Consider the following 24,033-nt stretch of genomic DNA (forward strand, 5'->3'; position numbering starts at 1 on the left):
CAAGTTGAAAATACAAAGATCTAGAAGAAAGGCAAAATGTTTATTTGGGAAATATAGGGAGGCCTTTTGTCTAACATAATGGACCAATTAATACAATTAATTAGTTTCAACATTTAAGTAAATTTGACAACAGAGTAGTTGATTACAAAATATATGACTTTCCTTTCTGCTGAACAGGATTTTTAATATTAGCACATGACTTTCCAGATGAGGGCATTCTGATGGCTATATTGACTGTTAGTCTGTCATTTAAATCTGTCTAATTCATTTCCTCTTTTGGTTGTGGAAAGTATATATTGCACCCATATTGTTCACTTGTGGATGTGAAATATTGAAATCATTCTTTCACGTCTCAATTCTGTTTTTACAGCAACCTACTGATATTGAAGTGGGAACTGATCTCGTCCCTTCTGTCACAGTGAAGGTATTGTCCATGGTTCTAGACTGTAATGTGCAAAGAATATTACACATTTCATCACATCTGTCACTTGTCACACTATCAGCAACTTGTGGAATGTAAAACAAACATCTGAAATTTGTCAATTTTCCTTAATATTGGAGAGGGAATAGTTAACCTTTATTGTTACTGATGTATATAAAGCATATAACTGCATTCTTAGCAATATGTATATAATATAAACAATAGGTGACTCATTCCCACTATTATTTAAATGTGTGATAATATTCAGTCTTTTTTTTCTAGAAAAGAAATTAACATTTTAACTAAAATCAATGGTTATCATCACTCATAATAGATAAGTTGTTTTCAACATCATACATGATTTCAACATACACACACATATATGCCCACACACAGGGGAATTATATAAATGCTAATGAATGTTTCTTTTATGTATGATTATGTCTGTGTGTATTTGAAAAGAATTCCCAGTCAGCTGTCTACCGTAACATTAACTTTTAAATGGATTTATTTATAGCAAGAAAATATTAAATGAAGAAGCCACAGAGTAGCGACAAATTGATAGTATTAAAAAAAGAGGAAGACGGATGTGGTTTTGGTTAAGATTTTCAATCCTGTCATTGTAGAATTTTAGAACTAGAACTCAAATGTAGAACCCTCTTAAGGCATTTAGATTAAAGTGTGGTAATCAGTCAGCACATTATTAGCTGAAAATATTTATCACTGCCCAGACCTTGGAGCCAGGGAGAGTTGTGGATCTTGGCGATTCACTTAGTCAAAACTTGGACAAGGCTTTATATTTTCTTAGATTATGGGTTGCTGTCCTTGGAGGGGCTTGACAGGGTACCAGGCTTTACCAATTGTGTTCACTTACATTGGGTCTAACCGGTGGCCCAAGCGTGGGAATCTTTGGTGGAAGTTGAAGGGAGCCCAATCTTGTAACAGTTTCCTAAACTAATTTTTTTGGATTCTTGCCAGTGGAAACAAGGGTGGTCTTTCTCCAGTCTCCCTTTCTCTATCCAATCAAAGGCTCTATCTCATTAATACTTCTGAGTCTGGAAAAGCATTAGTGGCAAGAAATCAAACGCTTAAGGAAAAAAAAAACCCAACAAAAAACCCCTGCAGAGTTCCAAGAATGATCTATAGACTTTTGTGTAGTGAATTATCTTTTATATCTATTTACTGAGATTGTTCAGACTCATACACATAATAATTCAGGGGCACACTATAAATTGCAAAAGGGACTCTTGTACCTAAACCAGATAACATTGCTTATGTTAATCCCCACCCCCCACCTAACTGTTAGTTATTGCTATAAGTAAACACACATTTCCCTCCCAGGGCAGTTTTTAGTTTTTTCATGTCTACTAGTTACCTTAAAATGATGGTGTGACACTACTGGAGAATTTTACTTCATTATTGAAATTTACTATATATGAGTATGACTAAGCCACAACTCTCTTCCTTATTGCCATTACAAGAGCATGAAAAAGAATGCAACACAAGAGGTTTGGACAAAATCAACTGGCCTCAGCCAGTAGACACAATGACTTCCTGATTATGTCTGACAGTTTCTATACACATTTCTGCTATAAATCTCTCCTTATAACCTTTTATAACAACAACCAAGATATATAACTATGCAGGTTTCCATCGTAATAAATCCTGTTAATTGAGAAAATTTTTCCATCTGTTCCAAGTGAATGAAGATGTGACTACCTTGAGTATGTGTGCATGATGCGTGACCCTCTGTTCCAGGCAACTAAGGCAGAGTGGTTGTTCATACCTGGCTTTTGGATTCATATTTATGTATCTAGGATAAAAATTTGATATTATATTTCCTAAGGATCATATTTCATTTCATTAGAAGTAGAATATAGCATGGAAAATTCTCGTATTAACATTTTATATTTTCCCCTCAATATTCTATAATTATTTTTTTCTTAAACTATGAGGTTTATGATCTAGCCAAGTCTTTAACTCTTTTCTTGGCTCACACACAACTCTTCTTTGTTACTGCAGTTATTTTCATCACACATCTCCTTGATTTACATTTAAAAGTGCCTCGTCCATTGTTGGGGTTCAATAAATCTGTATCTGGCCTATCCCAATCATGCATCTAAACCAACTGCAAACACTTCTTGTAACAATGTAACATTGTGCAATCCTTGTCTAAGTTATACCCAGCTGACTCAGAAGGTCTGGTGTCTAAAACAAATGGCTTATTACTACTTTAAGGCCTTTTTGTTTTCCCTTTCAAAAATGAGCTCTCACAAAACACTGCTCCTCATGATTTTCAATTCTTTTGGCTGGCTGGCCATGTTATTTAGTTCCTCTGAACCTCTATTTTTAAGCTGTAAAATGGGAATACATTTTTATTTGCAGTTATTTTGAGACAAGACCACAAATAAGAGCCTGAGCTCTGGATTCTAGCAGACAAAAGTTAAATTGTGATTCTTGCGCTTATAATCAGAATGGCCTTGGGCAAATTATTTAGTCTCTCTGAGCTACAGTTTTCTCTTCTATAAAATGGTATATAATGATAGTACCTGTTTCATACTGGTATGAGGATTAAATGAGATAATATGTATAATTTATTAGAATCAATATAAAGCTGCTAATGATTATTACTACTATTTTATTTTAAAACATGTTCAGACTAACATTATTATTAGTAGTAAAATATGTACTTGATCCTGTTTATTTTTAACTAGCCCTTTAAAAGAATGTTGTCTGTTGCACACATGTAGTTTCTTCTTCCCACAATTACCATCAGGGTTTTACTTAAAAAGGTGTTATGTTTTTTATAATGGTCAGACATCATTAAGGAAGCTTTGTGGCGTGCCATGTATTCTCCGGACTTACAAAGTAAGAGTCAAGGGTACAGTGTTCATTTGCTATGTTTATTATTTATTTGCATCAATAATTGTCCTTTAAAAATTTTACTTCGTCAGTCAAAATTTTTATTTTTAATGTATTTTTAAGTTGTACAAAATACCCACATCTCTTAAAATTAATATAAGCTATTTGCTAAATCTAATAATATATATGTATATGTATACATACATATATATATATATATAATTAAGGAATAGGTTATACAGGTCTGTTACTTAAGAGAATATTCCAAACTAGTTTTCTTAAAAATAAGTATTCTCTTTTCTACTAACTAGACTGAACTGCTTCATAGCAAAGATGACCCTCAACTCTGGTTGTATATAGGAATTACTGGGGAGCTACTAGAAATATCAATACCCAGGTCTACCTTAGAGATTGTGACTCATTTGGTTTTAGCATCTCACAAGTGTGGGTAAATTTGCTAAGTCTGCTTTACTCCACCAGGTATATGAATGAATCCTTTCAAAGGTGACTCTTCAAAGAGGCTAAGACATTTTGGAGACAAAAATCCAAACAGTATGTGCCTGTTGGAAGTTGGGTCTTTGAGCTTCTTAAATCCTCTAGGTGATACCCCTTAGCACTGTGGCTCAGTAAAGATTTTTGGGCCTGATGGTTTCTTCTGATGCCTCTCCTTAGGTTGTGAAAGAAGTTCTAGCCTTTCCTTCCTATCCCACTCTAGTTCCAGTCCGTCATTCTTAGCTACTGATTCTTAATTGGCATGAGAAGACTTTTTCAGCATTGTCAAGCAAGATCACAAATTTGGAATTGCAGTCAACTTAGATAGATATGTAGCAGTCAATATTTCCATTCTTTGGTATTTTCAAGTATGTCATGTATTTTTGTGTTAAGCCATGGAAGAACATGTAGTGTTTTTATTTTTATCTAGAGTAGTGCATATCTAGCTAGTAATGAAATCTTTAGAGAATAATTATGCAAAAGGTAATAATATACTGATACTGGATAAGACAAATACTTCATGATGTCACTTCTATACATGAAAAGAGAAATGAACATATATAGTATTTCATGCTGTAATTACTCACCAGCCATGAAGGCAGGTTTTTCCTTTGCTTTTGATAGACCATTTTAAAATAACTTTATTGAGGTTTAACTCACATAACTTACAATTGACTCATTTAAAGTATATAATTAAATGATTTTTAATATATTTGTAGAGTTGTGCAGCCATCACCACAATTTAATTTTAGAACATTTCATTCCCCCTTTTTGCCCCCTGACCAGGGAAACTGTATTCCCATTAGTGGTCATTTCTTGTTTTCTTCTCCTCTCCCCAACTGCCCCTACTCCCATTCCTTAGCAAGTATACTAATCTATTTTCTTTATAGATCTGCTTGTTCTGGACATTTCATATAAATGGAATTATACAACACATGGTTATTTGTGACTGGCTTCTTTCACTTAGTGTTAATGTTATCAAGGTTTACTCATGATGCAGTATGTGTCAGCACTTAATTTCTTTTTATTACGGAATACTTATTTGTTGTATGGATACAACTTGTTTTGTTTATCCATTCATCGCTTGATGAACGTTTGGGTTGTTTTTACTTTGGGCTATTATGACTAACGCTATGTACCTTTGTGTACAAGTATTTGGGTGTACACATCTTTTCATTTCTCCTGGTATGGAAGTGGTAGGTTATAGGGTTTACTTTTTGATGTTTACTTTTTAAAGAAACTATTAAACTGTTCTCTTGAGTGACTGTCTCATTTTGCTTTTTCACCAACAATATATGAGTATTGTAGTTTTTCCACATTCCTGCCAATAACTATTTTTGTCTGTCCTTTTGATTATTGCATTTTTAGTGGCTATGTAGTTATATCTCATTGTGATTTTAATTTGTATTTCACAGTGTAGAAAGATATTGAGCAAATTTAAATGTGCTTGTTGACCATTTATATATCTCTTTAGAAAAAAGTCTGTTCAGCTACTTTGCCAGGTTTCTAACTGGGTAAAAATTTTAATCAACTACTTATGTTACATGTTACGTTTTGTGATGACTCACTTTTTCCTCAGATGATATTATTCCTAATTATCACAACAAAATAGTTGTGATAGTCTTTCAATTTGGATGAAATCTAGTTTTCTATTAATAGCAGTTTTTGTTTCCTTAGGTCACACTGCAGAACCGAGTTTCATTGCAAAAAGCCAAATTATCAGTCTATGTGCAGCCACCATTAGTATTGACGTGTGATCAGTTCACCTTTGAATTCACAGGTAAATATTTTGTTTTGACTTAATGTCTATCATGGTATGAGGTTTATTTTTTATTAATTTCATTTATTATAGTGTGTTTATTTCATGACTGTATTTCTTGTTTGAATAGTGAGACTGGTATGTTACTGAAATCAACAATTGTTTTGCTTTTATTTTCCCTATAAACATCAAGCATGGACATTCAGTGAATGACTGTTGAGTTGAAGTAATTACAGATTTCCTTGTGTTTTCCTTAACAAGTTGGACCTGTAATTGTACTTAAATACTATAATTTGGAAGGTGTTCTTTATTGGTGTTTCTCTAGTGACCTATTTATTGAATCAGTAATGTTTGAAGAAAGAATATTGGCTTTGGAGTCTGGCCTGAATTTGAATCTTGGCTCTTTCACTCAATAGGTAACCTTGGGCATGCTGCTTTTGTAATTACTTGGAGTGTCAGTTTTTTTTTAATCTGCAAAAAGGGATAATGATATTTGTTTTACAGGGCTGTTTTGAAGGTTTAATTAGAAAATGAATCTCTGTAAGATATTTATAATAGTTCCTAAAATGTAGATATACTGTGAAGGGCAACATATGTAAGATTTCTTTCCATAGACTGTCATCTCCTACTACTTAGGCCCAAGTTATTATTAGTCCTGTTAAAATGATTTGTGAATTTTCTTTCAAGTTTTTTCATTCTATGTTTACTGCCACTGTTCAGCTGAGGATCCTATCTCTTTTGTTCAATAATATGTAACTTAATGCTTTCACTTTGCTTATAGCACCAGAGATGACTAGAACAGTAGCATTTTCTGTTTATCTGAAAGGAAGTTATACACCATCTGAATTGGAAGGAAATGCTGTTGTTTCTTATTCCAGACCAACAGGTAAACCTTAGTTGTTTGAAAATTTATAAACATAATCATGCCTTTTAAGTTATTGGATTTATGGGATAAATGTTTAAGTTTTAAAGATGGGAAAACAAATTATAAAATATTAGTATTTTTACTGTGAAGTAAAATTGTATGTCTATTACACAATTGTATGTTTTGAGTAATTAGTGATGATTGATTTAGCTGATTTCCACATATAAATTTGATTCTGTCTTTTCAATTAATAGCAAATACGATATATTTTTATTTCCACTAGAAGTGTGATATCGATCAGACTTCATGTATTGGAACTCAAGAAAAAGGCTGGTGTGAATTAGTGACAAAGATTGTTATTAATTATGCTGACATTAAGGCAGTATTCAGGGTTACAGACATTGTTTTAGTGATTAAATAAAACTTTAGTGTCTTACATGTTAAAATATTTAAGAACAAATCCTCTAAAATTTGATCTGCATTTTCTCAAGAAATTATTAGATTAAAAAATTATCTTATGTCCTTTTGATATTCAGTGTTGTAAGTTTCAACTTATTTTGATACTATTTTATAGTTGTTTCTTCCTGTGTAGTGAACTTTTTTTGTGGTAACAATTTGACAATCAGTGGATTAATAGAATAAGAGTAATCAGTCATTTTCAAAAAGTTGAGAAAGGGAAAATACTTTCAAACACATGTAATGAGGACATTGCTGTAGTACTAAAACCAGGCAAAGATAACATATACAAACAAAAACTATAGACCAATTTCAATTTCTCTAATGACCAAAATTTCCCCTAACAAAATCCTAGCAAATTGAATCAAATAATAAATTAAAATGGTTATACACCATGACCAAGTGGGATTTAGACCAGGGATACACGGATGATTCAACATTTGAAAATCAATGTAATTCACCACATCAATGAAAGGAAAGATTAAAAACCATATGATCATATCTATAAATGCAGAGAAAGCATTTGATAAGATTAAGTGTCTACTTATGTTACTCAGGTATCAAAAAAGATCATTTATTGCCATTTGTGACAACATGGATGGGGCTGGCAAGGAATATGCTAAGGGAAATAAGTTAGAAGGAGAAAGAGAAATATGGGACTGTCTCACTTATGTGTGCAATATAGAGAAGCCAATCAAAAGACCAGATAAAGCCAAACTAAGAGCTAACCCTAGAATACTGACTATGGAGCTGAGGCTCCCAGAGAGGTAGGGAAAGGAGAAGGAAAGAGAGCAAGGTAGGGAGGAAGCAGAGTGGACTATGGTGGTAGACTATGAGTGTGTTATACTAGGTAGTGTGGTAACAACACCTGAAGGGGGAGATGCTATACTTCTAAAACACAAACAACAGGGCCTTCCTGGTGGCACAAGGGGTTAAGCAATGCACTATGAAGCCATCCGCAGCCTCTGCAGCGCAAGATCGACCACCCCCGACTAGCCAGGGAGAAACCCACATGGCGAGGCAGACCTCTCCTGTCTCACCCGCTGCTCCCCTCAGCAGTGTGTTTCAGTTCACCTGTACTGTTCCCTACTCTGTCTCTGGTGAATCCTCTCACCCCCCCCATCCCCCGCACCTCTGGCTTGTACCCCAGCTCTTGTATGCATTAATAAATAAATCTTTAAAAAAAAAAATAAAACAGGGCCTCCCCTGGTGGCGCAGCGGCCGTGCCCACTGCTCCCCTCAGCAGTGTACTTCGGTCCTTCTGCCTGCTCTGCTCCCTGCTCTGGCTCTGGTGAATTCTCTCACCCTCCATCGCTTTTGACTGTACCCAGTGCTTGTATAAATAAATTAATAAATCTTTAAAAAAAAAAACCACAAACAACAATGTAAACCAATGTTAATAATTAAATAATTAAAAAGAATAATAAAAAGAATAATCAGCAATTTTTTTTAGATTTATTTATTTATTTGTTTGTTTATATATTTATTTATACAAGCAGTGGGTACAGTCAGAAGCGCGGGAGGGTGAGAGAATTCACCAGAGCCCGAGCGGGGAGCAGAGCAGGCAGAAGGACCGAAGTACACTGCTGAGGGGAGCAGCGGGCGGCAGGAGAGGTCTGCGCGCCATGTGGGACCCTTCTCCATGGCCGGGGATGGAACCGGCGCTGCAGAGGCTGCGGGCAGCTTCGCAACCCAGCGCTCAACCGCTGCACCACCGGGGAGGCCCAGCAATTATTTTTTAAAAACTTTTCAGTATTGTATAGCTGGTATTAGTGTATCCAGCAATGTTAGATATGTACATGTGTTTAAAAAATACTTCTATATAATTTTCTTAGTTTTATAAGATTTAGAGATGTCCTACTCATCTCCCCTCCCCCCACTCCCTGCATTGATGCTCATTTTTATTTCGCAGTGTTTTTAATATTTGTAATTTTAGTTTGCTAACCGGTTTTTCTGGCTTATGTATTGATAATGCTATCCACTCAGATGATTTTATAACTTTAGTGTATGTGGTCAATTTCTTGTACTTTACAAGATACTTGGCTTTAAATTGTTTAAAAAATTATTTTTAACCAAAAAGGGCATTAGTCTTTAGTAGTTTTTACTAACTGTAAATATTACTTTTAACATTTTTCCCCCAAAATGCATTTAATGCTCTGTCATATTTATAAAATGACTGGTTTGCTATAGGCTCTAGATCATATTTGTCTTTACCTCTTTTTGCCACATTAAATTTGTAGACTTTAGAGAATGGAATTGCAAATATGTTGTTAGATTTCAGTTATTCTTGTTTTGCTCTTCAACTGTGAATTTCCTTCACTTATTTTTATTGAAGGTCATTTAAATCATTTGTAGAACACTGAAAATTTTAATTTATCTTTTTAAGCAGATGTGTATTAAATTTGTATTGTAATTGTGCAACTGACAATTTGTCATATTCTTTCTCCCCTATTTCCTTTTCGTGTTGCCTCTGATGGATAGATCGAAATCCTGATGGTGAGTGAGAAAATACTTAACACAAAATTAATTTCAGAACTGAAATTATTTAGTCAATGAATTGAATTAGCAGTACACTACAAAAAACTATTTTTAAATACTGCTATTTTAAGAATCGTCTTCTGGTTGATTCAGTGCCTTGATCTTTGTATAGAGAGGATAGTAAATGTTTCGTCTCATGTTAGAGTTGTCATTCATTAGTAGCTTGATAATCATAAGAAAGAATGAAGCTCCATTGCTTTTTTTGAAAACAAAGGTGTCTTTGACCACTTTTTTTCCATAAGTCATTAGTGATTTACCTGTATGTTCTGTTACTTTACTTAAAAAGTAAGGAGGAAAAAAAGGATTTGTCACCAAATTCTAAATTGTCTCTTTTCTATATGCACCAACATATCCATTTCTCTCTTTGATGAAAATATCATAAATTTTCGTTCTGTGGACCTGTTCCTTGTCTTGTTTAGAGTTTGTGGGGGAATATTATCAAGGGTCTGACCCCTTGAGCTTGCTTGGATCGGTTCTAATTGGTACCCATTTTGTATCTCCTAATTCCTTTTTTAATGACATATTCATAAAATGAATTTCATTAAATTTGTTCCTCAGTTTCCTCTAATAGATTTTGAGCTCTTTGAGAATATGGGTAAAGCACTCATCTTTGAATTGTACAATATTGGGGTACATGACGGGCACTTTAAACGTGTCTCCACTGTGATTATTTTTCTGCCTAGATACAGATTTAATGTGGTGCTTTCTTCTTTATTAGATAGGTTAAAATAATTTCAGATAACAATATTAGTTAATAATAATTAAATAAAATACTTAAAGAATAGTGGCAATGTTTACTCATATAATTTGATGATGCCAACATTCTGAGTTGCATAGTATCTGGGAGTTGAAAATACATTTATATGTGAAATATTGTAATAGAAGTAAGCCTTTACATTAATTAGATGAAATATAAATGTCAAATTAGAATTTGGGTTATTAAAAAGTAGCTATTTTGGGCCTCCCTGGTAGCGCAGGCGGTTGAGCGCTGCACTGTGAAGCTGTCCGCAGCCTCTGTAGCATGGGTTTGATCCCAGCTTGCTGGTGAAGGTGCCACATGGTGTGGCAAACCTCTCCTGTCTTGCCCGCTGCTCCCCTCAGCAGTGTATTTCGTCAGTCTGCCTGTTCTGTTCCCTGCTCTGTCTCTGGCGAATCCTGTCACCCTCCTGCGCATCTAGCCTGTACCCAGTTCTTGTATAAATAAATAAATCTTAAAAAAAAAAAACCAAATAAAAAGTAGCTATTTTTGATAGTGAATATTTACATTTGAATTATAATATTGCTTATAGCTGTTAGGGTTTTGTACTGTATTTTATGAAATACTTTATTAAATTTTAAAAATAAGTAAGGATTATCAATGAGAATTTACCCCTTCTTACTCTAAATTCAGCCCCGGCCATGAAGAAAAAAATCAAAGTATGGAAATTTTAGTATTTCAATACAAAGCTAAAGCCGGTTTTGATAACTTCTTATGATATGTTTAAAAATTATAATTAAGCTTCAGGGAGTAGAATTGAAATATTCAGCCTCACTTAGTACTCAAGAAAATATTATGTTGCCATTTGGATCTTACTTACACAGAGGCTTCAAATTTCAAAGGCTGGTTCATTTTATTGGCCTGATCTGTTCAGGCTGTACTGTAGATAAGCAGTCCTGCTTTTACATGTGGGGAAAAAAATGCAAGTGAGGTTTTATGTTGTCCCATAAGAGTTAGTCTCCATTATTTCTGCATTAAAGTTACATGACATGGGTAGTGTAAAACATGACTGCAGATGGAGCACAGTACGTAGCCAGACATAACAGGAAGGGATCAAGGAAGTTCTGGCTACCAGACATTGCTACTGCTTTGGGGGTTCCTTGTTTTCAATATGAAATGACTCTAGCAGGCCCCTGGAAAGAGCTCTAAGGGCATTCTATGGATGTGTAATATGTAGTTATTCTATTCTGACATATATGTTACTTTTTTAAAGCACATTTTGACTTCTTTCTTGTCAGTGATACTGGGCTCTTGGGTGTGCCAGATAAAATTAGAATTCTCTTTCTGGAAAAATTGTTCTGTCAGAAATGGTTTTGATGTGAATTTTCTAAGTGTTAAATTTTGTGATTAATTGCAGTATAGTATTTGAGACTATCCATATCCTATAGTAGGCTAGGAAGGGAAGCATTTGAAGGAGAGGTGATTATATTTGGTAAAAAATTACAGAACGTAGTCAGTCTGCTGAATGAATAGGCCAATATTTGAGTATTGTAGACGCCAAAGTTTTCTTTTCTCTCGGCATAACTCTCAGAGAATTGAATAAGCCCTATACAGAAACTTTTTTTGTCAATTACATAATGAAAATATCAGTGATGTTAGGCAAAATTAACACCAATTAAGCTCTTTCAACTAAGTTTTACGGTATTCTACTAGCAACTTTGAAAAGTCTTTAAATACATGTAATGTGTTCTTTCCTTTTTGCAGACACTTACATGTGTATACCTCTGGCCTCAGATTCTTAGATACAATTACAGTCTGAAGTGTAATTGGTAGCAAAATATACCTTTTATGTTTCCCAAAAAATGTTCATCTCAATGGAAATGCCTCTGATAAACCCCATGTTTAAATACTAGAGACTGTATTTTGAAATGCTTGGGTTTTAATTTGATGGGAAGTAATATGAAATGCTGGCATTGTAATTTTCTTTTCAAAGATACAGTTTCCTTAAACTGGTTTCTAAAGGATTTTATAGCCCCTCCTCCACCCCCGCCCAGTATAACTTCTTAAGCTGCCTCATTTAAAAAATAACCATAATCATTTTATTAAGCATCAGTGTCATCATTTTTCAAAGTAATGTTTTCCAAATGTCCTATGAAGCAGGTTTATTATTCCTGGAGAAAAAAGAAATTCTGGAAGAGTTCTACAAATCTTACCAACTACAGACCATTGCTCTAGTGTGTGATATTGTCATTAACTGACCTGATTGAACTGTGAATTGAGTTATAATGTATTTCCTTTCTTGGGTTTATAAGTGCTTGCAAACCATTTGTTTATATTTCCAAAAACATTTATACTGCCAGTTTCTTTAACTCTGGGTTCTTGGAGGTTTAGAGCAATAATCTTCAAATGTATAGACTCAAGTCACATGCGACCACTATTGATCATGATTAATTTTTTTTAATTGCAAATTCAATCAGTACCTGGTCCAAGTGAAGCAGAGGCCACTCTTTTTTTTAGCAGTATAATTTTAGAACATTTTCAGTCAAATTTTGTTTGAACAATTAATTCAAACATATTTTGTTTTTCTATTAATTAAAAATGAAAGATAAGGAAATAGGTTTCAGTTTCCCTGTTCTTTCTAGACTGCATCTATTAATTGAGGTTGTAATTTATATAATGTAGAGGCAGCATCTTTAGTAGGTATAATTTCATAATGTAGAGAGGTATGGAATATAATAAAATATCCTTGAAGCTGGAAAAAATATTTCATAATTTTTTTGTGGTGATGTTGATAGTTGTGGCTTGAGCAGTAGCTTAGATTACATTACCATAATATTTAGTCAGAACATCTCATCATTGTAAAGTACAAATGCACATGGCTCTGAAGCCTCACAGAATATCAGGAAATAAATACCTTGGGGTTTTTCTGAAAAGACACCAGTTATAATTTGCATCTAAGATTCCAAGAGAAGTGAATTTAACATCTGTTGGTTATGAACAAAAATGAGCTATGTAAAATTTGATGGATAATAGATTATGTGGAAGAGAATGACAGATATGCTGCACATGCCCTGAAAAAGTATTTAATTGACCTCATATATCAATATGCTTGCCTTTGTTGATGAGTCTCACTATCCCAGTGAGTAAGAAGTACTGAAAAGTGTATATACTCCTAGCTTAGATATGGAGTAAGCATAACTCCAATTGACAGTAACAAAATATATTGCTAATTCTAGGGATCCTGCCTTGAAACCATGTCCCTGAAGTTCAACCATGTCTGCTTTTGTTATTTTAAAGCTGCTCACTCATTCTATTATAAAGAAACAAAGGAATTAATGTGCTAGATAGATCAAATAGAACATTTTAAGTTTACCATTTCTCTATGGCAGTATATACTAATATGTAGGTTTCTATATTTTGTCTTATCATATCAATCAAAAATAGACTATTAAAAGGAGGAAAACCTAACATTGAAGAATTGCTTTTCTAGATTTATGAGTACAGAGCCTAATTTGCTTTGGTTTTAGTTTCATTCTTCATAGAAATATTTAGAGGAATGATTTTTTTAAATTTATACATAAAACTCTTCCTTGTTATTTATTTATTCAATTACCTATTTCAGTAATTCTGTGTGTATTTGGAAAAATTGACAATTGATGCCTATGTTGAGCCTTTCAAAATTTCACTTAGCAGTGATATATAAAGTAAAATCGGGGGTCTCCCCGGTGGCGCAGCGGTTGAGCGCTGGGTTGCGTACCTGCCCGCAGCCTCTGCAGCGCTGGTTCAATCCCCGGCCACCAGATGAGGGTCCCACATGGCGCTGCAGACCTCTCCTGCCGCCCGATGCTCCCCTCAGCAGTGTACTTCGTCAGTCTGCCTGCTCTGCTCTCCGCTGACTCTAGTGAATTATCTTACCTTCCCACGCTTCTGAGTGTACCCAGTGCTTGCATAAATAAATAAATAAATAACTCTTTTAAAAAAAGTAAAATGGATCGAAAAATATTAAATTTATTTGAAAGTAATATCCTTAATATTAATGTATAAAATGGACATTAACTTCAGTAGAACTTCCCTTGGGCAGAGTTTGCTCATAATTTATTGGAACTTTTTAATGTACTTTGAATATTCAATAAATAGAAAAGCTAAAGATTGAAAATGTTTTTGAGTAGAGAATTACTAGATATGGTCCTATAGAGACTTTCTGATTTAAATTTCATATTCTTTGCTCATTTTAGTTGGTAGTTTTGGATTGAGGCTAGAGCTCAGAATGCCTTCGTTAAAAATTTTAGCTCAATAATTCAATGTAACTACATGTAATATTTTATATAGTATTAACTGTGATCATTTAAACACTATATTAAGTAAAGACAGATCTTTTACCCATTCTTCTCTTGGGATTTTATTTTAGTTGTGTACTTTTTGACAGTAATATACAATAATAATATTTTGCAGTTATTTTGGTTGTGCTAAATGAAATGGGCTGAAAATAGACTTTTAAAGTAGATATATTGTTACGCTACTAGTAGTACATATTATTTTGGTCAAATTATTTTGTCAAATCTGTGAATTTACATTTCTCTTATTTCAGGCATTCCTCGAGTTATCCAGTGTAAATTTAGACTTCCCCTGAACTTAATATGCCTTCCAGGTCAGCCTTCAAAAACTGCAAGCCACAAACTAACTATCGATACTAACAAATCTCCAGTCAGTCTTCTCAGTCTCTTTCCAGGTAAGACTTTTGAAGTAACTTGCCTGTAACATCAGAAATGTTAAGAATTTGGAATGGAATCCTTCATCAGCAGATAATGATGGGGTAATTATCAGATAATTGTTAACTAAGAATATGAAAATGCCTCAAGGATTTTCCCCTCTTGTTTCCCTGTTCAAAGGCACATAGCTTATACCAACAAGATAATAAGGTATACCTTTTAAGTTTGATTAAAATTATTATAATCATTATTTTGCTTCAGTATTCAGAAATGAAAGCATCAAATGCTTCTTTTTAGACTCTGGAATTTTCTGAGTTAGATTATAAATATTTATTATTCATCTTCATTGTAGGTTTTGGATATGTACCTTTTTAAGTTATATTCTTGTGCCCCTGAAGAGTAATCTCATAAATAGGTGTTCTTCGGGATTCTTCTGTCTCTAGCAGCTGGAGGGATGAATGTTCATTCACTGACTCTGATCATTTAGATGGGGCTTCATATTTAAAACTGAATATGACAGTGACTATTTGGGGTAATTTGTGAAGGTGTGACTTTCTCCTGGTGTCATTTTTTCTTTCTGAATAGCTTACAAAAAAACAAAGATGTTGATTGGATAAAGTGTCTTAGTAACCAGGGTTGCTCATGTGTCCCATGTATTAATTTTCTTGGTGATGGGGTGGAATTAAAAAAAATATGGGAATCAAATGAATCCTTTTAAATCCCTCATTAAAATTCAGCACCGTTGGCTATGTGGTACATCTTCACTCTTGCATTAGTGAATAGGATTTAGAATACAAAGAGTATTTCCCACAGGTTTAGAAATTTATGGTAAGTCAACTTTTATGTTACTAAACTGCTTAGAGTGCTTAAAATTTTTCTTTATTTGAAATTTTTTCAAGAGCTTTATTTATATATAATTTTATGAGAAATATCCAAAATTAAGTGCACTTTATTATAGTTAATCTTTGAGTTGAGTTTGAATATATTTGGATATATTTTGAAATATTTAGCAAACAGTTTTATGCCTTTGCTTTCTTTTTTCCTCTTTCCCCCTTCCTTTCCTTTCTCTTCCCCTTCCCTGTTAGTCACGTTTCTTATAAAAATGTGAATTATAAAAAAGACAGAAAGAGTCACTACCTTTGTAACATTTTCCATAAATGTTTTAGTTCCTTGGGTCTCCTGTACTATCCTGGGAATATATCAAGAGTTGGAAATTATATGTAGAACACTGAATTTAGTGGTGCCTTTGAGAAATTTTGAAGATGCTGGCTTGTGAGAAACTGATCTGTATTATAAATGGGTGAAGTCCCCAGAGATTGAATTAAAATGCATGCTTTTGATCAGAGAAGTAATTTCTGTACAAGACCCCTCTAAACACTAGAAGGAAAGTTAGCCATATATTTAAGTAGCATAAAGGACTGTTACTTGTTATTATATGTAAGTAAAATATTGGTGTAGTTTTCATATCTCTTCCCAACCTCCTCTTCCTTAGCCCATCTACATTAGTTCTGAGGCCCTTTTAGGGCTCTTTTAGATAATTCCTCCATTTTCATCCTGATTTTGAGCTCATTTGTTTTGCTGTCACAGGTATCTCATACTCTTCAGCATCTATATGTTTTTACTTACTTTAGAATTTGAACTCAGTGACAAATTAAAAAAAAATTTCCCTCAAGTTCTGTGTATGTAATATTACATATTTTTCTTTTAAAATGCCTTGCTATATGTTCATATTGAATAAGCTGGGATCCTGTAATTATTAAAATAAGTACTCTTGGTACTCTAATCTTCCAGAGTATTTTTCTCTCTGGGTATATATAAGACATATTGATATCAGATGAATTTGCTATTGAAAATCTTATGTCTATTTTTTAACTGAAATAAAATTAGTGAACATTCTAAGGAAGAAATAAAACTATTTTAATCTACATCTTCACCTATTTGTTTATTTTTGTTTTGTGAGCAAATACAGGTATACTTAAAATAGCTTTAATTTTCCTGTTACAAAAGAAATGTGAAATTTAGAAATGGATAACCAAAAAGAAGAAAATAAAATTTACTGGTACTTTTACCTTCTAGTGTTATCTGTTTGTTTTTTTCTATTTTCCTAATATTAAAATAATGTTTTCTGTGCATTTTATTCTCCCAAGAGAACTTAATTTGCTTACTTTTTTGGAGACATCTTTTTATATAGTTAGATATTTTACTTTATAATTTTAAGGAATGCACTGTATGCTAGCAGTCATTTGACTAGCAGTATGTTTTCAACATTTGTATTGTGTTCAAACCATTTATTAATAGTATAAATCTTTTTGTAGCAATATTTATCCAAATAACTATCTGGGGAGCTTTTTGTCTAAATATGACTTATGCAATAAAAATTACTTCTTAAAATGTCTTATAAAACAAAGTCAAGAAATGGACAATGAAAGTGGTATAGTAGTTCATGTACTTTTTGAAATCCAGCTTTTGTCTTTCTTTGCTTGTTTTTCAGTGTAAGACAGCTTCTTCAAATTTGGGTGTCATTACTGACTACAGGGCAGGAGGTATTGGAAAGGACAGCAAGGACAAGTTATAGTGAAGACTGTGACTTTTGTCAGAAAGGCATATTTCTATAAAGTTCTTAGGAAATTTCTACTTTGATTTCAGTGCCATAATTTTGTCAAACGACCTCCTCTAGCTGTAAAACGGCCCAAGACCTAATGCAGATGGGCTAAGGAAGAGGAGGTTGGGAAGAGATGTGAAAACTACACCAATATTTTACTTATATGTAATAACAAGTAACAGTCCTTTTATGCTACTTAAATGTATGGCTAACTTTCCTTCCAGTGTTTAGAGGGGTCTTGTACATGCAAATTTTTTGTACTTATCTATTTCTCAAAGAAGGAATTCCTTAAAGATAAATATTAAAGAGTGTGCTCAATTGAAAACATTATTCAATGCCAAATTTCCTTCCAGAATAATTGTTATCAAGTCACATGCCCAATATCAAGGTTCATACCCAGGGTTGCAGTTGGACTTACTAGATTTTTTTCAGTTTTGACATGGAAGGGTAAAGATGATATCTCTTTAAAATTTGCATTTATAAGTTATTAGCAAAGACATTTATAACTTGTATTAGCTACTGTGTTCTTTTAATGTATAAGCTTATATTTTTAAATAGTAATATTTATTTTAAAATTTAATTTTATTAATTGCTTTATTTCAAGGTTTCATGTTATGCTTAGAATGGTTTCTATTTTAAGATTATAAAATATTTACTTACATTTTATTCTCAAACATTTCAATACATCCTTTAACTCTCAAACACAGCTCCAATGTATTTCTTGCTTTCTTAGAAACAACTTTATTGAAGTATAACTTATGTATCATGAATTGTACATGTTCAAAGTGTTCAATTTAGTAACTTTTGATGTTTGCAAATTTTTTTCTGAGCAGTAAGTGGGGTTAAGCTTTGTGTTCAACTTATTGAGTTGTTTGTCAGGAATCATTGTTTATTTTCTGTTATCTGATATCTCAAAAAAATTGTTTCATGTGTTATATCCGATTTTTTGGTTGCTTCACATGGAAGGGAAAATTTGACTCTTTTTTTATCTGTCTTGCCTCAAAGTGAAAGTCTCTAGTATTATTATTTCATTCGTTTGTTTTTTAGTCAGGATTCAAATATGGCTTACTACTTCAATTTTTTTGTATCCATTTTTTTAAGATTTATTTATTTATGCATATAAGAGTTGGGGTACAGGCCAGAGATGCGGGGGTCGAGAGGATCCACCAGAGACAGAGCAGGGAACAGGACAGGGAGACTGACTGAAATACACTGCTGAGGGAAAGTGGCGAGACAGGAGAAGTCTGCCTCGCCATGTGGGTTTCTCCCTGGCCGGCCAGGGATCAAACTTGTGCTGCAGAGCTTGTGGTTTGCTTTGTAGTGCTGTGCTTAACCACTTGCGCCGCCAGGAAAGCTCAGCTTCCTGTTTTAAACATTAAGTGTTTTGATCAAGCTGATTTCTTCTTTTCTTCGTAGGCTTTGCCAATCAGTCAGAAGATGATCAGGTGAATGTAATGGGTTTTCGATTGTTAGGAGGCTCCCGAGTTACTCTGCTTGCTTCCAAAACCTCTCGTAAGTAAAACCATGTATTACTACTTTTGTAATTTTCTTCTGAGGACACTACATCAGAGATCATTATGTCAAGGATTTCTGCAAAGGGTATTAACATTCAATTAGAGATTGAAAGCTAACAACCATGGTATTAAGTATATGGTACATAAAAGTTAAGAAATGATCCTGTTTCGTTAGAAATATGTAACTTTAGTTTTGGAAATGAGGAGAGTTTCAGAGAAAGGAAAGAAATGGAAAATGTTTTTGAGTTAAGTAAATAATGAACTCGGTTTTAGGAACTAGTTGAAACTATTTTTCTGTGTGTATATTTTCATGTCTTCCTTTGGGCATTGCTAAAGACAAAGGTGAAAGTGAATGACATCTATTTTTTATTTTTAATTTTTTTAAATGGTCTTTTTTTTAATATAAAAGCTGGGGTACAGGCCAGGGGCGCAGGAAGGTGAGCGGATTCACCAGAGACAGAGCGAGCTGGGAGCAGCGCAGGCAGACGACCGAAATACACTGCTGAGGGGAGCAGCAGGCGCAGCGGGAGAGGTCTGCTGCACCATGTGGGAATCTCCCTGGCTGGCCGGGAATTGAACCGGTGCTGCAAAAGCTGCAGACAGCTTCACAGTGCTGCGCTCAACCCACTGCACCACCATGGAGGCCCGAGAATGACAGTTTTGTTGAGACTAATCTCAGTAAAATGAAAAGTAGTAATTGTAGAGTCAAATTTAAATTTCAAATTTAAACATACTTTATTGATTTGATTGCCTGATGAGAAATAATAGTTAAAACTGCAATATAAAACTGACTTCTGTTTTATGTAGGTTACTGAAGCTATTCAACTTACTGACTTATATACACCTTCATGGAAATAAAGTAAATTTTTTAAAAAAGACTTTATTTATTTATTTTTGCATGGAAGAACTGGGGTGTAAGCCAGTGGTGTGGGGGATGAGAGGATTCACCAGAGACAGAATGGGGAGCAAAACAGGCAGATTGAGTGAAATACACTGCTGAGGGGAGCGGCAGGTGATACAGGAGAGATATCTGCTGTGTCATGTGGGTTAGCTCCCTGGCCAGGGGATGGAACTCAGGCAGCTGGGGTGATAGTGCTGAGACTTAACCTCTAGGCCATCAGGGAGGCCCAAAATAAAATAAAATATTAAGAAAGGAAGTGCTTAACAAATTTTAGAAGTTGTAAGATTATTGGAGTGCAATGAATGTATGTATGTGCAATGAATGTATGTTTTTTAAATCTTCACAGTTTGTGTATTACCTTTCATTTTAAATTTTATGCATTTGCAGTTTAAATTCACTATTTCCTTTATAGTCAGAAAGTATAGTAAAATAAGGACTTATCTTTTTTGAAAAATAAAGTTGTTAACAGGAGGAACATATATATCCCTCTGAGAAATTATAATGATGTTTCTGTGGCTAAAATCATCACAGCTTCTGGAATTATGTAGATTGCTGACTGGTAAAATAGATAACTAAAACTCTAGAATAAGGCATAGAAATCAAAGATAATCCTAAGACAAATGAGAGGAATCTGTATTTTTTGTTATGTTTGTGATTTGACATCATTGTAGCTTTTACTTTGGTACCAGTTTGTTGTGATTAGCTTTAATCTTTAGTTGGATGGTGAAATCATTTTGGTACATTTCTCTTAGTTCAAGTAAAAATATTATTGCCAAAATTTCTTTGGGAAATTGTACAAATCTGCTCTATACTGAAGATGCATCTGAGATCATTAAAAAAATGTTACTCTTTGTGGGCCTCCCCGGTGGCACAGCGGTTGAGCGCTGGGTTGCGAAGCTGCCCCGCAGCCTCTGCAGTGCTGGTTCCATCCCAGGCTGCCGGGCGAGGGTCCCACATTTTGCGCAGACCTCTCCTGCCGCCTACTGCTCCCCTCAGCAGTGTACTTCGTCAGTCTGCCTGTTCTGCTCCCCGCTCTGGCTCTGGTGAATTCTCTCACCCTCCCGGGCCTCCGACTGTACCCAGTGCTTGTATAAATAAATAAATAAATCTTAAAAAAATAAAGTTATTCTTCGTGATAATGGAGATATTTATATCCTAATGCATTATATTTATTACTTTTTAGATAAAATAACTCTTAGAATATTGGTGTTACCCATGATTACCTTACATTTCACCAAATATCCAGATATATAATTATTTTATTCAAATTCACCTGATTATAATACTTTGACGCAGTCATTGTATGGGCAGACAGATTAACCAATGGAATAGGACAGGATTTCTTATATTAAAAAAAGTATTTTCTGTGGTTTCCACATACTCATCTGTTTTTCAAAACCAGCTTGATAATCAGCCAAGGCTTGAAGTCATTTTTAGTTCAATCTTCTGATTTGGTACAGATCAGCCAGATGAGAAAAGCAAATGCAACTCAGTTATCAAATCACAGTCTCTGGGGGAACTGAATAGGTTCTTATTTTCAGAAAGTAAGGTAGTGTTTCAATGCAATTAGGGTTTATTATGTGAATTCTGAAAACAAAAAAAATGAAGCATAGAAGATAAAAATATTTAAGAAGATATCCTACAATGGCAAAATTTCTGAAAGTGATTTCCATAGTCCTAAATTTAAAATAATAAGACAAGTGATAGACATGTCCATTACCTTGGTTATAGTGATAGTTTTATAGATGTCTACATGTGTTCATAGTCATCAAATTTAAGGATGTTAAATATATGCAGTTTTTTTGTATATCAGTTATACCTCTATAAAATTGTTACAAATAACAAAGCAGGTCAGATTTTATGGGGTCAGATGCTTTTATAATTAGAATTGTAAAATATTTCTACATGGATGTCAATTATTTTGAGTGATTCAGTACAGTGAGATTGTAGGAGAAATATGCTATTGCTTAAATATTTATATATCCCTGTCATGTTGCTTTCTAAAGATTTAGGCCCACAGAGTGACTCATTACCTCATGCTAGACTCTGCCACTTCTCTCCCACATTTTGCTCCATTCTGTATCTAAACTTCTCTGTCTCTGTTCTATTTTTTTCTCCTTATCTTTACTATATCTGTTTGTACTTTGCCTTGTTCCACTTGGCAAGTGGAATCCTTTCTTAAGGAATTAAAAAAGGTTTATGAGACTATCCAAAATAGGAGGAAGAAGAAAATAGTTGAAAGAAATGCAGAAAATAAACCTATGAAAACAATAAAGGTAATAAGATTAATACTCAGAAGTGAGTACTGTGGCATTGATAAAGTGTTAGCACCATAAAAAAATGATAGGAAAACATTTAAGTTCCAATTTTCAGAATGCTCAAAAGAAAAAAATCAAGTCAATTGCTTTGGAGATGCATACCCTTTTGTGATACTGAATCCAGGATAAAATTTCTCTTCTGCATATCACAAGAACAGTTTCTTTAATAATGTTGGTATAGTTTATTTTTATAATTATAATTATACCCATATCATTATAATTCGAGTAACAAATTTTAGAGAGCTTTAAAAAATAATAAAACTCAAATATAATTCTTTTCAAACCCAAATCAGTGCAATCTTAGCCGCATTTTAACCTAAGGATAAATTTAGATTATCTAGTGTTGTAAATATTCAGTGTCCATTCTTTTACATAAGATTTGGAGAGCCAAATTCAGTAATTCAGATGTAAGAGGGAGCTGAGGAGGGATTGTGGGTTTTGTATTAAATAAGCAATATTAGAACATATATTAGTATTTGTTGAAATAATTGAGTTCAGTAGGAGACTGATGATCATGAAAGAAAAGGGAGTCACAAATCAATGACCTTGAGAATGAGAGAGGGATTAGGGAATGGATTTTGGTAGTGTGATGCAAAGGGTTGGAGTGGGATGGATAGGTTGAGGGAGAGGCTATTGTAACTTCACCGTGATAGGAGGGATTAGAATTAGAAATAAATCCAGAGAGACTTTTTAGATTTTTTAGTAGAAAAAATAAGGGAGCTGTAATGATGTCTAAGTATAAAAAAGGCATGATATTGGTGTTCTAGAGAATTAAAAAAAATGCATGAAGAATAAGGTAATGTTGTGTTCCTATCTGAAATTTGATCTTTAATTTTGAAGTAGAACTAGTCATTTTTGTTAGATGGTTTTCCTGGCCATGATTTCTGTTTTAAACAATCTGCATCCAACAGAATTGCAGATAAAATATTTTTATGAGAGTGATTGTGCTAGTGAAGTACCAAATATAAACAGATAAAAAGAGCAAGTAAAATTAGGAAAAAGCTATATGTAGTAAAAATGTAATGGGTTCACTTGGTTACAAGTCTCAATAAAGTTGAGGAAGTAATGTAATAGGAGTTGTCCAGCAAGTAAATTCAAAGAACAAAAGATGGTGTGCAGAGAATGGATGAAATGTTGATGTTGAGAGTTCAGAGGGACCTTAGTTTCTGATAATGAGTTCAATGGACAAGGTGTCACCTTGGGGATAGGGGGTAGGAGAAAATTCTCAAAGATTAGAGGGGAAAATTAGGTTTTCAAGGAAGATGAATGACAAAGGCATTTAACTTTTCATAAAAAGCCATTGCATGCTAGAAGGCAATGTAAGAAATTTCCCCAACTTTTGAGGGAAATGATTTGCAACTTAGAATTCTCTGTCCTGCTAAACTAGTAATTAACAGTGAAGTCTGTGTAAATAGATACTCTCTGTGTTACAGGGAGAGCTAAGCAATGCTAAATATCAAATTTATGGAGCCTCAGGTAGGCTTTGGAAAATGGAAAAGATAACTAATACACTAAACAAGTCCTGAAAGATTTTAAACATTCTAGAAAGAGTGATTGAATTGAATAAGGTCCAGTTTAAAATTCCTTTACTTATCCATTTTGATTATTTTGTATTCAGGTATAATGAAAGAATTCTAGGCTACTACCTTGAAAAAGGCTTTCATTTTGTGTATGCCAAAGGATAGCATATATAATCTTGAATTATGTTAACTAAAATATCTCCAGAACAAGGAAAGTGAAAGTAACTCTGCCTTATCTTCATAGATCATGTCTTTGTTCATTATTCATTTAATATACATACTAGTGTATAAAGATTAATGGGAGAGAAACAGAGACCTGATATTAGAATGTGTGATGCACTTACAGAAGCACACTTTAGGTGCTATTGAAACCCAAAGA

The 24,033-nt window shown here is 33.8% G+C and overlaps 1 protein-coding gene across 4 annotated transcripts in view; it reads left to right on the forward strand.

Moving 5' to 3' along the window:
- Nucleotides 1-24,033, forward strand: part of BBS9 (Bardet-Biedl syndrome 9) — a 345,679-nt gene that overhangs the window by 141,077 nt on the left and 180,569 nt on the right. For all 4 annotated transcript variants that reach the window (XM_054692462.1, XM_054692461.1, XM_054692463.1 and 1 more), the window contains exons 12-17: nt 371-424; nt 5,453-5,555; nt 6,316-6,420; nt 9,337-9,351; nt 14,679-14,819; nt 18,818-18,913. In XM_054692462.1, coding sequence (XP_054548437.1) covers nt 371-424; nt 5,453-5,555; nt 6,316-6,420; nt 9,337-9,351; nt 14,679-14,819; nt 18,818-18,913 — 514 coding nt within the window. The remainder of the gene's footprint in view (nt 1-370; nt 425-5,452; nt 5,556-6,315; nt 6,421-9,336; nt 9,352-14,678; nt 14,820-18,817; nt 18,914-24,033) is intronic.

This window comes from Talpa occidentalis, unplaced genomic scaffold (assembly GCF_014898055.3).
Source record: "Talpa occidentalis isolate TD23 unplaced genomic scaffold, MPIMG_talOcc4v2.1, whole genome shotgun sequence".
NCBI lineage: Eukaryota > Metazoa > Chordata > Mammalia > Eulipotyphla > Talpidae > Talpa > Talpa occidentalis.